The 15,141-nt window shown below is 29.5% G+C and overlaps 1 protein-coding gene across 1 annotated transcript; it reads right to left on the bottom strand.

Moving 5' to 3' along the window:
- Positions 1–8,079: 8,079 nt before the first annotated feature.
- LOC141524819 (RNA-binding protein 25) lies at positions 8,080–15,068 on the bottom strand. Its single transcript, XM_074238919.1, has 11 exons — positions 14,878–15,068; positions 14,402–14,544; positions 13,670–14,063; positions 13,381–13,575; positions 13,169–13,290; positions 10,690–10,886; positions 9,973–10,624; positions 9,142–9,775; positions 8,893–9,068; positions 8,641–8,787; positions 8,080–8,347 (listed from the first exon to the last, which is right to left on the bottom strand). Exons 2-11 carry the CDS (start codon positions 14,507–14,509, stop codon positions 8,255–8,257), a joined length of 2,718 nt encoding a protein of 905 aa, XP_074095020.1. The 5' UTR covers positions 14,510–14,544; positions 14,878–15,068; the 3' UTR covers positions 8,080–8,254.
- Positions 15,069–15,141: the final 73 nt, after the last annotated feature.

The raw sequence follows: 15,141 nt of genomic DNA, 5'->3' as shown, positions 1-15,141 counted from the left end.
TTAATAATATAAATAGAAGATTCAGACAACGGTAGAAATTGCATTTATCTGGTAACTTGATTTTTTAAAGTAGATCAATCTCAATTACATGAGTTTATTTTTCTACACTGCCCGATACTAAAAATTCGCCAACGAAATGTTTTTATTAGCTTAAAAAAATCTAAAAATCAATACAGGCAGAGAATGTATAATTAAGTATAAGAAATTTTTAACTTTTTTATAACCCATTATATTTTTAGTTTGATCTAATTTTTTTTTTAGACAAAACTCAAATGCATAGTATTAATTTTTAACAGTCTATTATTTGATCGCGTGGCAACTAATATTTTTAATTAAAATTGAGTCAGAATAAATGTTGACAAAAAAATGTATAAAAATTGTTACAACCACTTGTTCTACATTCGAAGAGCTTCGTAAAAATAAATGTAATTTCGATGTTAAAAGCAACTAAAGCAGACTAAAAAACAAAATAAATGTACTTGTATAAGTAAACACGTGCATCGTACAGTATAATAAAAATAACAATAACATAATAGAATAAAAAAAAAGACGTAAAATAAAATTTCGAATTGGCAATAGGGTAGTCGTTAGGTTACAAGTGAGGGAGGCATTATAATGGTGGCAGAGGGTGAACGAGTCGAGTCGTTCGGATGACGACTGAGGTAGAAAAAATATTCTAGGGGTGTTATTATTCAGGCAGGAGTGTGGAGTCTATTTGCTACTCCAGATGACGAAGATAATATACATGAAGTTAGGTGTAAGGAGGAAGATATACATACAACGGAGACTTTAGCAGCAGAGATACATCAAACTTTAGTAACTTACTGGTATGTATAAAATAAAGCGAAGGATACCGAGTTTAGACGCAAGCTCCTCCGTAAAGTACCACTAACGTGAGTAGACATCCTAGCTCGTCCAATCTTCTTTATGTCCTTCCAGTTTCTCAAACTGCCTCCACTGTGTCAATCGATTTTACACGACACTGCGATCCGTTATCCCCAAGTTATATACACTCTCAGTTACCCCACAAGCTCTATATTTTTTTCGTCTCTTCTCCTTTTGACCCCTACTGCACGTCCCTTTTTTTTTTTCTTATCCTGTCACTCGTCATGGTCACATGCCACTTACTACAATTTTTTTCTTACTCTACGTCATTTATAAATTGACGGTTTTCACAATCGACTTTTTTTACTTTAACAAAAATTTTTCAGGATATTTCATTCATCATCTTACTAAGTTATATATTTGTTTACTTTCTTTTTATAGACAACAGCCTTATCCAATCATAGTGTGTCAGTTCAAACCTTATGTTTTTTTTTTTATTCAGATTTTTCAATGTAGTTAAAATATGATTTTTATATTTTTAAGAATATTTATAATCATTATTCTTAAGTGTGACAAAACTAACAGTAGCTAAAATAGTTTATTGACTTTTATTAAAAAAGCTTTAACTCAATATTATTAGAATTCAAAGTCATAAACTTTTCACAGTTGACCTATGGATAAGTGTAACCCCTCGACATTGAACCACGCTTTTTACTTGAGAAATAAAACGACTAAATTGCTTGCGATTAAATAAAGTGGAAAAATTTCTAAAGATAGAAAACACAAAAAATTTGAGGTTTGAAAGAAGAAAAAAAAAATTAAAGGAAAACAGTAACATAAAAAATAAAGTAAATAAAAAAACTTTAAAAAGAAACCATCCTTCATCACACTCTCAATCTTGTGAACGAAGAACTGAGTCGTTTTCACTCACTCTCCCTATCCCAAAGGAGCAATTCAATCTTTGCCACACAATCTTCCCTACGGCTATCAATGCTCCGAATGTATATACAATACGAATGAAAAGAGGCCCAAGAAATAAAAAAAATCACCACACGCTGTAAAAACCTGTTACTATAATCTGACATCCGCTATCATCCGATGCTCAATATACTCAATTCCATTTATTCCACTTATTCCAATATATCCTCCATATTTTTCAATATCTATTTCATTATCCTTTTTTTTACATACTTCGATTTTATTATTTCTTTTTTTTCTTATATTTAACGATCAATTCAGCACTAAATTGTAATTCCACAACTTCAAACTTATTTAATTAAAAGATAATAAAACAAGAGGTGAAATTAAAGTAAAAAAAAAGTTTTAACAATGAACGTAGCCAAAGAGAGCAGACGAGGCAGTTGTCACTGAAAGAAATCACATACTAGAAAATTAAAACGAATATCTGAATTACTACGACTACACGAAAAAGGCGGCATTCTATTCTACTTAAATTTATCCCTGGTTTTATCGTAACGCCTTCGTTTATTTCATCTATTAAATACTTTAATATTAATTTATTTTATAAAATTAAATTATATTTTTTTGGAGCCTTTTATGATAATTTATTTTTCATAAAGCGGATGGATAATATTAGAAACATATTTTTACATTATCCACTTTATTTCTTTTAATATTTAAATATTTTAAGTTCATTTACATCGGAATTTTTTTTTTGCAACTCAAGACTACATAATTAATCTCGAGACAAATTCAATCGATGAACTATGAATCTAAGAACACAAGAACTTTAAAATGTGTTAAATTATTTAAAGAGACGACGATATTGATGAAATTACACTATCCGAATAATTTATAATAACAATAATGTCATCACTTTACAACAAAAATATGTCATTAGAATTTGCACAGTAAATTTCATCTTAAAAATAAAAAAAAAAAATTTATAAAATATTTAAATACTTGAATTATCTTTCCTCCAACATTTTCAATAATTTGATGTATATATATATATATATATATAAACAATACCAGAGTTTTAAATACAATGTTACTGCATAAAATATTTACACGGAATTTTATACCTCTAAAAGCTCTTACAATATTGTTATTAATAAAAAAAAAAATCGATAAAGAAAAAAACCTAACGCATGAACTAGATTCAAGTGTCGGTGAGGTAAATATTCGATAACTGAATAGCGAATGAATTCTATCTAAGATCAAATAAATTCATCAAAATTGAAGTAGAAATCTATCTGAATCTGAAATTTTATGTAAAAATTCAGAAATATAAAACACAAACTGGCTTTAAGCTATCAGCATCAGGAATGGAAATAAAAATAAGCTTACCAAGTGGTAGAGCAACATAAAAAAAAAAAAAAAAAAAAAAAAAAACTAAATCTTCTTGATAAAACGATTACCAGATCAACAAATGTCAGAATGTTAAAATATAAAATAAAAATTCAACAAAAGTATAATATGAATATAGAGAGCGTGTAACAGTGAGTGGCAGTGGTAGCTTTACTAATATTGCTAAGTGCATCGTCAGCCGGTTGACGCACAACACTCTAACGTGTATAGCTGGTGCTCATCTCTTCAATTTTCTACAGCTCCCTTCCGAGCATTTGCCAACCAACCAACAAACCACCCAACCATCAACCCTCGTATCTACCTACTCTTTTCTTACCTTCAACCTTTTACACTAATATTTCTACATTAAAACCAACAACCCCTTTCCACTGTCATTACTCTTTGTACATTTTTAAAATTTTATGTATAAGTATACATGAAAGATCGTAAAGAGTAAAAAAAATATTTAAGTTACCACCAGAGAATTTCAACTCAAGCTAAAAGATAATATTTTCAGCAATGATACTTACCGGAAAAGTAAATAATAATTATTAAAAATATAGTAAAATTTTTTAAAAGTTGCATAAAGGTCAATGGAATAATTAGATTTCTATGAAATCTACTAAAAAACGGTTTAAAGTGATAAAATTTTTCCAATTGAAATATTATCTAAATTGTTTTATGTAAAATGTATGGAGAGCATTAAAATATTCAAAACCCAATTTACACGTATATACATTATGACAATGTATTTTAGAGTGGTGGAAATAGCATTTAAGGATTACCAAGTTTAATATAATATTAACAGGTATAAGATATAACGAAGCATGCGAAGGGCATGAGAAAATTATTCATGGATTACCTTACTTGTCTCAGTCGTCGTATCTCCCAATTCCCCGCGCAGAATCTCTCACACCAGAAGAGCCTCCATTAGAATAATTGCTTCTTCATCTTGGCGTTTCTGCGGCAGCAGTTCAACTGCATTCTCTAACTTCCATACTATCCTTTACTTGTCGGTCCTACAAAATAATAAGCATCTTTATCTGTATTGTTATGCGACGGGTGTTGTACATTACACGTAGATTAAATAGCAATGATAGATCCTCAGAGATACATTTATGTCATGTGTTTTAAGCGCTGCTATTATTGCTTATTACCATTTTACTACATTCAATGGTACCTTTTATGAATAAACTTATCGTATAATACGTCACCTACTTAATCACGCCGCAATTCAACTCAGAGAGTTTATTATTTTTTTTTTTAATTTTGCAATGAATATTTAACATTTTACTACAATTATTATAGTTAATACTCAAACTATAAATATGGTAGTCTATTCGAAATAATATGTGAATATAAAAAGGTGGTACTCGGGTGAATATTTTTTTCATTTCATAAAAATCTTTAGTTTATGTATGTTAGTACTCTAGTTATATATTCCCTAAAAGCTCCAAAGGATCCACACATCTATATAATATATGTATGTGTTTAGATATAAAGAAAGAGTGAGAGTAGCTTAAGCTTCTCAAAGATCAAGAAAAGAAATATTACTCAGTCGGGCTTTTTCGCCTGACAAATGTTTCCTAACGTTTGCAACCGTAAAATCGTGTACAAAGTGAATGCATACCTTTTGATAAAATAGTATTTACTTATTTTCAATTTTTTTCCCTCCCGATATTTCACCTTGAAAATAAAAGAATAACAAAATTTAATGTACATGCATGTACAAAGATTTTTATTTACTGTAACAAATATATTGGCCAGCGTATGATCGATAGAATTTATTTTAATATCATTTTATTATAACTGAGTATAAATGATAAATTTACTCAATGAAAATTTATTTTTGATGAATTATTAATTTTTAAAATATCGAATTTTTTGTGATAAAAAATAGATTATTTTAACATGGAGTATGAAAATCAATATATTTAAAAATTTTAATACTATATTGTAAAATTGTCAATAAATATTCAAGAAAATATGAATAGTTAAAAGACAAATGTTAACTTTTATATATGAATAATTTTATTTCGTTAAAATTTAAAACCTTTTAAATGTGTAAAATTTTTGAAAAGCTTTAATATATTTTACTTCAATCAAGATGTCTATTTATGATTTAAATAATATCACAAATATTTTATAAACTTGAAATAATGATTATAATATAGTAATATTAATCTCCAACTTTTAAAAATGTATGAATAAAAACCAAATCAAACGTCGGCTAATTTTAATATAATTTTTTATACCCCTGCTAATTTTAAACCGAGTGAAAATTCAATTTATGTAAAAAAGTCCTAATAAATCCACGTACTGGGAATATAAGAACTTTGCAATCAAGCCGCGTAAATATAAGCCCCATACATTTAGGTGCAATAGATTTACGGGTCTTATACTGTCGCGCTGTAGATTTATCAGGACTACTATAAGTAAGAATAGCGATCGTTTTTCTAATATCATTTAAAAAATTCCATTTATAATTTTTTTTTTAGTTAAGAAAAGTTTTTTTTTTAATTAAATCAAAATTACAATAAATAAATTTTACTTTTTGATTGTATAAAATGAAATTTATGAAAAAAGGAAAAAATCTGCCTTTATTGAATAAATATAAATATTAAAAGCATTCATTCAGTAAATTGACGAAAAATGGTACGACTCAACTCAATAAATTCAAAAACTCTATTTACAAAACAAAATATAAATAATTATTCTGAGGAGTTACGCGTTATGAATGTTCATTTACTCATTGTGATGCAAGGAGTACCTCGAGCCGGAGTTACTCGGTTATTCAAGAACCATCGAAGTAAAATGTGATTTTCACATTACCAACAAGACTATAACTATAACTTATCCTCTCTGTTTACCTTCTTTCTCATACTACTGTTAATTTATACAGTACTCTCGTTACCTCTTCACCGCGTTGTTCATTGAATCTTCATTCACTAGCGAGTAAATTCAACGAATAAAGTGGATAATAAAATTACAGACTCGACAGGAAGAAACTCTTCAGCTTCCGTCGCTTACCATCATCTTTTTCCGGTATCAGTCTTACCTATTTATCAAGTCCCGAAGCATCCCTTATGATTCCATCTTATACTTTTCTTTAAGATACCTATCTCGCTTTTTTCCACTGACACGTACGTGATATGAATAGATAATAATTTATTTTAAATTCAATTTTTACCCCCTTCAGCTCTTACCTTTCTCTTCTTCTTCTTCTTCTTCTTCCTCCTCCTCAGACTTAATGTTTGACAGTTCCTTAATATCATCCAACAATTCCCTTTAATCTACAACTTCACTTAAAGACGTACTGTACAAAATCACTTTTCTAACAATATTCGTCAATTTTTAAATACGCGCACTTTCAAGTGTCCTTTACACGAATGAAAATTAATTTAGCCGACATTTAAAAATTTTCAGAATTTTTTTATTGAAAAATTATTAAAAAAAAAAAAAAAAAAAAAAAAAAAAATTTATTTACAAAAAACTTGAAAAATTATAACACTGAAGTTGACAGACATTAAAAATTTTTTTAGAATTTTGTAACAATTAAATTATTAAAAAAAAAAATTTAATTAAAAAGTTTCACATGTGAAAATTAATAAAAATTACAAGTGAAAATTTTTAGAAGAATTTTTTTATTGTAATTCCTTTGTTAAAAAAATTATTAAAATTGCCAGCTGACTGCTAACTTCAGTATTATGAAAAATTATTTTTTAGTTCTAATTTAATTATTGAAAAATAATGAAAAAATAAAAAACGTCGGCTAACTTTACTATTATTCTATACGAATAATTTTTTTTTAATAATCATGGCGCTTAAAATGGCTTCTTACTAAACGGTTAAAATTTTAACGGAAAAATTTCTGATTTTCGAAAAATTTAATCAGAATATATAGGATCCAATAAACAATTGCTAGATTATATTCTAACAAATGTTTTTACACTTGGATCCGATATTTGATTAGGTAATTTTTCAAATTTCAGTGATTTCTAGATCTAAGGCGCTAGAAAATAACATAAACGACCGTTATTCATCCCGACAATATATATATATTAAAGTGTGAAGTTAGTCGATAGTCGAAACTTGCAAAAAAAAATGGGACCTGATTCCTTATTGGTCAAAATTTAGGCGCGCAATTCAAATTTCTAGTTGGTTAAAATTAAGGCGCGCTATTCAAATTTCTTTTTTTTTTTTAGTATGTGAGAAAGAAACCAATAGCCATAACCTATTGGTGTCTTTCTTTGCGGCAGTACCTCCTTAATATATATATAAATATAAAAATACGTTATCGCTCTTTATGATCCACTCTTGACACCTTTAAATAACAGTTGTAGCATAAAAATAAGGATTGACATCGGGTATTATTTGTTGCTGAGTATGTAAAAGCTTTTTGAGTATTTAATAGATCCTTACTTAAGTTCACAATTTATTGTCGACACGTTTATATTAAATGTGTCTAGTACGCGGTACAAGTACTATTATATTTTCAGCTCGCTGCTGAATGTAACAAGTATCGCTTTTGTTTCTTTTATCCTTGCTCCGATCCTTTTATCGGTATTTTTATTTTATTTTTTATGATTTATGATTTATGACAAACTACTTTTGTATCAAAGACTACTAAATGCAAAATAATTATATTGTAATAGTATTTAAATTTAAAATTTTATATTTTTAGTTAATTTACAATGTAAGATTGACCTCAAAGTCAAGAAAAATTGTAACAAATAAATAAATTGAATTGTGTATAAAGCATTATGGAAATTGTATTTCTTCTTTATCTTTTCAGAGCATTCAAAGTGAATTATGATATTTTATTATCAATTATTAGCGTATTCATAATTATAGTAAATCTTACAATTAAGTCGCAACTGTCATAATTTAAAAGCTAAATTACTTAATTTTTTGTTTATAATTTTTAATAAAACATGTCCGTAGTTATTTTTAATTTTCTTTTTAATCTTAATTTATGTATGTATATGGTATCTAATTATTACATCGTACAAGAAAACATTTTCTCAGTATATAAACCCAAGTCAAGAGTAATTAAATTCTATTTTCAATTATTTCTTTAAATTATCGATTATTTTTGTCCTTTTTACAATTTATTGATTCATTTAACTAAGCCCATTTTTTTAGCTTCAACTTCGTAGATTAATAACCTCCACATTTTCACCACAAACACTTCAGCTTCTTCGTCTAATACCTGAAACAAATTTGTTTATGATCTATTAATATAATTTAAAACTTATTTTCATCGATTAATAACTTTTATCAAACAACTACAAATATCAATCATTATTACATTTGTTTCGATAATAAAATATAACAATCAATAAGTCATTAAGATTTAACGAATTTGTAATTGTCCATATAAATTTCAAATGAAAATGGATTCAAGTCATGTAAATATTTAATACTATTAAATCGATCAAATTATTTGATATGATTTAATTAAAAGTTAATACGTTCTATGAATAAATATTTAACGATAATTACCATTTGTACATCATCGAGGATACCCTGTGGCGAGCTGCCAGCCATAACTTTACTGCAAATAAAATCAACTAATGTTGGCTCAGGTTCACCGATATACTCTATTATTTTTTTATTTATCCACGGGCGTATTCTTTTTTCCATTAGTGTCTGAAATAAAAAAAAAAAAAATACAAATTATTATAATTATTATTATTTTTATTTATTTTTTTTTTTTTTAACTTCCCGCTAAGAAATAATTAAATTAAAACTTACATTATCTATAACCGCCCAATCAAGTTGATAACCAAAGAGAGCATTCTTATCAGTTGGTATTTTATCAATAAGAGATTTAATATGCTTTCTTTTTTCTTCTTGACTCTTCGTGCTTTCTTCTTTACCTCCTTTACTCGAGTCGTCACCGCCTTTTTTCTTCTTTTCGTCACCGTAGTCTGAAAATTAATAATCAATAAAAAAATGAACAGTCAACATCAATCCGAGCCACAAAATAAAAATAATAATTACCTAGAGGTACAAGTTTACGTTTTTTCGAGTTATTCGTTCCGTCATCATCGTCGTCATTGTTAAAAACATCCTTGACATCCATCCGCGTTTTCTTTTTAGTTTGCTGGGCACCTTGCATATTATTAGCAGAATTCGGGCTGGCAGGTGTCTTATTACCAGAGTTATAATCTGAATTTCGATTACCACTCCCACCCATAGCGAATGGTACAAAGTTACTGCCACTGGTTTTCTCAGGTTCGCTGACCAATGACATCCTCGAGTCCTCGTCGTGCGTCGGCGGCGGCTGAGTTGGTGTACCTATCACCTGAATGCCCGGAGAAGAAATACGTCTGTCTTTAGTACCATCTCTGCTCTGTTCAGAGCCCATTCCGTCAATATTATCAGAGTCACGATGGTGGTTTTGATGATGACGGTGATGCCGTCTATGGTGATGATGATGACGCGGTGGAGTTCTCGAGGGTTCTGGCAGAGGCGCTTCTTCAAATTGTACATCATCATCACTGTCACTGTCAATCGGCTCGGTTTCAATAGGCGGCATCACTCCGTCTTTGCCTTTTTCTATTTTTTCATCATCTTCATCAATTATCGTAATAATTGGTTTCGGTTTATACTGTTCTTCTCGTTCAGCTTTTAACTAAAGAAAAAAAAAAAAAAAAAAAAAAAAAAAAAAAAAAAAAAAAAAAACAGCTTATGTCTCTGTGGCATTGAAAACGCGAAACAAATATTAACAACTTTATAATTACTAAGTTACTTGAGAACTTTATCAGTTTACTTATCAAATTAAACAGAAAAAAAATAATTAATTACGTTAAACTGTAAAGTCCAACTTACTCGCTCAAACTCGGCAGCAGGATCAGGATGAGAAGCGTCAGCATAAAGTTTATCCCTGAGACGTTGAAGTTCTTGACGCTCTGCACACCGGTCACGTGAGTCAGCTTCAGCTTCCAAAGCTCGCTCCTCAAGTCGCCGCGACAATTCTTTACCCTTGTAGTACTTAGAATCATCACGATCATCATCATAGTCTTCCAAAAATTCCTTCAAACGCGTCGCTTCTTTTTCCCTCGCCTCGCGCTTGGCGCGCTTTTTATCTAACTCTTTTTCATACTCTTTCTGCTTGCGGCGCTCGCGTCCCTCCCATTGACGCAGCCGATCTTGATAAGCGGCTTCTTTTTCTCTCGCTCGCCTCTCAATCTTTTTACGCTCTTTAGCTTCTTCCTCCTCCTCGTGCTCACGCATTATCTCACGCTCACTCTTTCTCACCTCCTCTCGTTCACGCTCTCTATCACGTTCACGGTCTCTGTCGCGGTCTTTGTCACGATCGCGCTCACGTTCACGATCACGTTCCCGATCTCTGTCATTTCTGTCACCTCTGTTGTCTCTATCTCGTTCACGCTCACGATCGCGATCTCTTTCACGGTCACGATTGTGCTCACGATTTCTGTCGTTCCGCATTCGGTCACGATCTCTTTCACGCTCCTTAGATCTGAAATTAATAAATTTAATTTTTTTATTTAATTTTACTTTTCAATTAAAAATAAAATAATTTACCGAGACTTGGATCGACGTTTGTCCCTCCGATCATTATGAGCTTTATGGGATACAGGGCTTCCAAAGTCACCATCCCGCTCTTCTCTACCCTCATCGTCACCTCTCCTGTCTTTTCTTTCTCTTTCACGTTTTTCACGTTCTTCTTTTTCAACAGCTTCACGTTTTCGTTTAACCTGAGCCTTTTCTTCCTCTTGTTTCTAAAAAAATACAATCAAATATCCAAACATTAATCCAACGTTATCAAATAAATAATTATTCATCATCATTAAGAAAGAAAAATTAAATTAAATTAACTAGCAATCGTAAAGTTAAATACTTGTCACTAAAATAAAATTTTAAAAATAAAAAAATACAAAAAAAAAAAATTAATATCATCCTCAGTGAAAGTTAAAACAATTTCTGCACATAATAAATTAATTAAAAAATAATTATATCATTGATTAATAATTAAAATTAATATATATTTATTATAATTGATATTATTAAATTTTTTCTTTTTGGTTGGTTTAATAGTATACTCACTCCATTGGATCTTACACCAGCAGCAGCATCTTACACGTTATTCTTGTAAACAAACCAAATTCACCTAGGTGCAAATTTTTTAAGATATACGCATGATATTTTTTATAAAGCATAAATATTATTATTATTATTTTTTTTTTTTTTTTTTGTTTTTTCATAAAATAATTAAGTAAGCGGGTTCGTTTATAATTTTCTTATGTATGTATTACTTAGTTTATATAAAATAAAGAATAAGGCCACACAATGTACTTACAACATTGTCAGTGCACCTATTTTATTAAATGCCTGTTAATAATTATTATTGATTATTATAAATATGTATATATTGATTATACCGATTAATAAACGAAGTGTAGACGTTCACTCAATTATGTATCATGGACATCAACCGATTTCCAACCGATTCCAACGTGTCTCGCGTATTGTTCTCTTGTAATTGTTCCCTTCTCAAGAGGATCCAGCCAACTGTTGAAGATTAAATGCACGATTGCTTTTTTCCCGTTTTTTAAAACCATTCACGCTTTTTTATATGATTAAAAAATAAGTTAATAAGAGACACCTAATTTTATTATTTTTTTTTTAACGATGCAGTATTAAATATTTCTTGTAAAAATTTTAAAATTCAACTACGAAAAAATTTTTTTAATTATTTAAATAACTATAATGTAATAATGCATCGTCGCTAATTATTTATGAAAAAAATGCACATATGAGTGAAAAATTAATGATTGTAGTTAATAATGAGTAGATGAAAAAATTAAAAAAATAAAATAAAATTTATCAGTGTCCATCAGAGACTGAGGTGAGTTGAGCAGTAACACTAGCAAAAAAAATTATAACAAACAACAAACAACCGGATGGTTACTTAATTATCATGGTTGGTTGATGGTTGTCAATTTTACTCACAGTGTTGTAAGTCGACTTGGTCAGTCAGTGTGGTATGGTGTAGTACCGTAGTAGGGTGGTATGGAGAAGAAGAAGTCACTTAGGTACACTACATGTATCTGATCGAGATGCTGACAGAAAAGCTGTTTACACAAAATAAACACAACTCAACAGTCTCAACTATAAATGTATATTTTTTTTTCTTTTTAACAGCTAATTCTAAATTCGAAATTTACCTAAAAAGCTATTAGCAAACTATCAGTTAAAGTATTCATTAATTTAATTTAATTTAATCAACTAAAAAATATAATAAAAATACTTGATGTTAGTTTTATGACGCGGGCTTAAAATAATTTTTTTTTTTTCAGATTTTTTTTTTGGTGCATAATTACTCTGACTTACCAAAAAGGCTGCAGCTGCCTTGACACAAAATAACAGGGATGTACTTGCAATTGACTCCCGTCAGAGCCAAATGAATGGGTGATTGTATGGGGAGTGATGTTCCCATATACTGCATCAAATCATTCCTAGTATTCTCTTGTATGTGTAACTCACGCGGCCTGTTATTATAATTACAGCAACGAATCACCGCATCATCGAACAAAGCTTACAACAATCTCACACATATACACACACATTTCACCATCAACCACTTACGAATAACAAATTATCATAGTCATAATGATGATAATAATAATATTAATATTAATATAAATATACATATATGATATACATCTGTATTTGAATATGTTGTGTCTCACCGTTAACATTCAACCCCAATCCTTTAAAGTGAAGCTCAATTAACGGTTGAATAGTAAACATTGCTTTGCTATTCAAATGTCAGCTTAAAATTTTACATTTTAAATTCAAATAGATTACAGTTTAGTATTCATTATCGCGGAATTTAGGTTTCGTGAAAGAGCAATAAAATTAAAATTGTGATTCATTCAAATACGTGAAATACTTTTTCAATGTACTAAGCGTGAAAAATTTACGAATTCTTATTTAGAGTGATATTAAGAAAAAATATATAATAATTGCGTTAATAACAGAATATAAGAATGATAGTTACCTTCATAACTTCTCTGAATTTGCCAATCTCACGTGTTATCAAGTCTCTTTTGCTTTCTTCTATTTCAGCGTCATCGAGATTTAATCCCTTTGATTTTAACAAATCTTCTGACTTTCTCGCATCTGTTAAAAAATAAAAAAATAATAAATTGATAATGAGAGCAATCATAAATTATCTTTTATAAAATAAAAAGTAAAATTCAAGTATTTTACCAGTAGCAGCTTGGGCTGTTTCTATTTCAGCAGCATGCTCTTTTATAATATGGGCAATGCGAGTTAATGCATCCTGATCAACAACACGCATTCCTTCATCCATGTAATCATCACTGTCGTCACCATCAGCATTCTCACTTGGAGTTTCATCCTGCAAAGGCGATTGTCCGCCTTTTAATTTCTTTCTTCTCTCGGCTACGTAAAATTAGTAAAAGAAATTAGTCAATTTTAATTACTTATCTATATTATTAAGAGAATAGTAATTTCAGAAAACATAGAATAAAATTACCTTTAAATTGATCGAGCACAACTTTTGTTTTAGCATCAACTTTAACAACTAGACGTTTTGTACCGATTTCCATATCATGAAGCAGTCTTACGGCTCGTAAACCAGCATCTGGACCAGCGTACTCACAAAATCCGAAAGCTTGAACACGTTTCCACGATACTACATGACCACAGGCACCCAGAATTTGTCTTATCATAATATCGGGCGCACGCTCCATAATATTGCCCACAAAAACAGTAACCGCTGGACCATTTTCACGTTCGCGGCGTTTTGGTGCTTCTGGTCGAGGTGCTTGCTGCGGTTGTTGTTGCTGCTGTTGCTGCTGTTGTTGGGTTCTTGTGTAACGTACTGCTGGCGCTGATGTTTGCATAGCAGATACAGGTGTTGGTATCATCTAATTAACAGAAAATTTATTATTAAGTTTTTTTTGTTCTTTTTGTAAAAAAATTGACATGTAGAAATTTTAACAAATAAAAAATTGTTATTGTTTTAAAATTTTTCCAAACGTCTGTTATTTTGATAATTCTATAAAATAAATAAATTCAATATCCTTGCTAAGAATGAACTATTTATAATTTGTATTGAAGTGATAAAAAAGACGAAAATATATCTTCAAACGATGTATATATATATATATATATATATATATATATATATATATATATATATATATATATATATATATATATATATATATATATATGAAAAATGTATTTTTAAAATATTACTTACATGTGGCATTGGCATTACACTGCCAAGCATAGGCGGTGGAGCACCAACCATGTATGGCATTGGTGGCATACCAGGTATGCCCATCGGTGGTTGTCCAGGATATGACATTGTCAATTAATTGAAAATTCCTATCACTCGTAAAACTGAAATAAAATAATAAACTATTAATATAATAAATTATATTTGTGTATAAAAGGTAATGAGTGGATATATCAATCAATTTATGACATCTTGACACGCGTCCTTTTGAAACAAGCAAGTTCCAAAACAAACAGCTTATTAATAAGCATAAAACTGGGGTTAATCACTCATAATTATTATGAAGACACGAGAGATGAAAAAACGTATTGATGGTGGAAAACAATTTCGGAGCTTGTAGCAAAAAAATATCCAAGCTTAAGTTTAATGGAGGCCATAGCAACCTAACCATTAAATAGATAGCGATGTGTTAATTTAAATAAATTACAGTAACTCACCTTTTACAATTAATATTGTATTAATTAATTTTTTACACTAAAATCATCTTTTAATTTTCACATTTGTGGTTAATAAACAATAGTAACTGTTACTTATGATTATTAACACTCAATACACCCTTGCTGTAATCCACTCTTATATATTTATACGTTATATTATAATTGTGATCTTGCCTCCATTACCAATACCGTGTCTCAGTAAGGGATCAAGTCGTGAATACGAGGGGAGAATCTCATTGGCAGAGAGAGTGTCTCTATAAAAAT

This window comes from Cotesia typhae, unplaced genomic scaffold, assembly GCF_013202065.1.
Source record: "Cotesia typhae breed Kobodo isofemale line unplaced genomic scaffold, CoteBio_Ctyphae contig_23, whole genome shotgun sequence".
Lineage (NCBI taxonomy): Eukaryota > Metazoa > Arthropoda > Insecta > Hymenoptera > Braconidae > Cotesia > Cotesia typhae.
Note: the sequence above shows the minus strand (reverse complement) of the source record. Positions and strands in the feature narration are given on the sequence as shown.

Excerpts from the sequence above, each read along its gene's own strand:
- LOC141524819 (XM_074238919.1), bottom strand. The coding sequence starts at position 14,509 with ATGTCATATCCTGGACAACCACCGATGGGCATACCTGGTATGCCACCA. Across the intron at positions 9,069-9,141 it reads ACGTAAACTTGTACCTCTAG|ACTACGGTGACGAAAAGAAG; the intron begins GTAATTATTATT and ends ATTAATTTTCAG. Across the intron at positions 8,348-8,640 it reads TCCTCGATGATGTACAAATG|GTATTAGACGAAGAAGCTGA; the intron begins GTAATTATCGTT and ends AATTTGTTTCAG.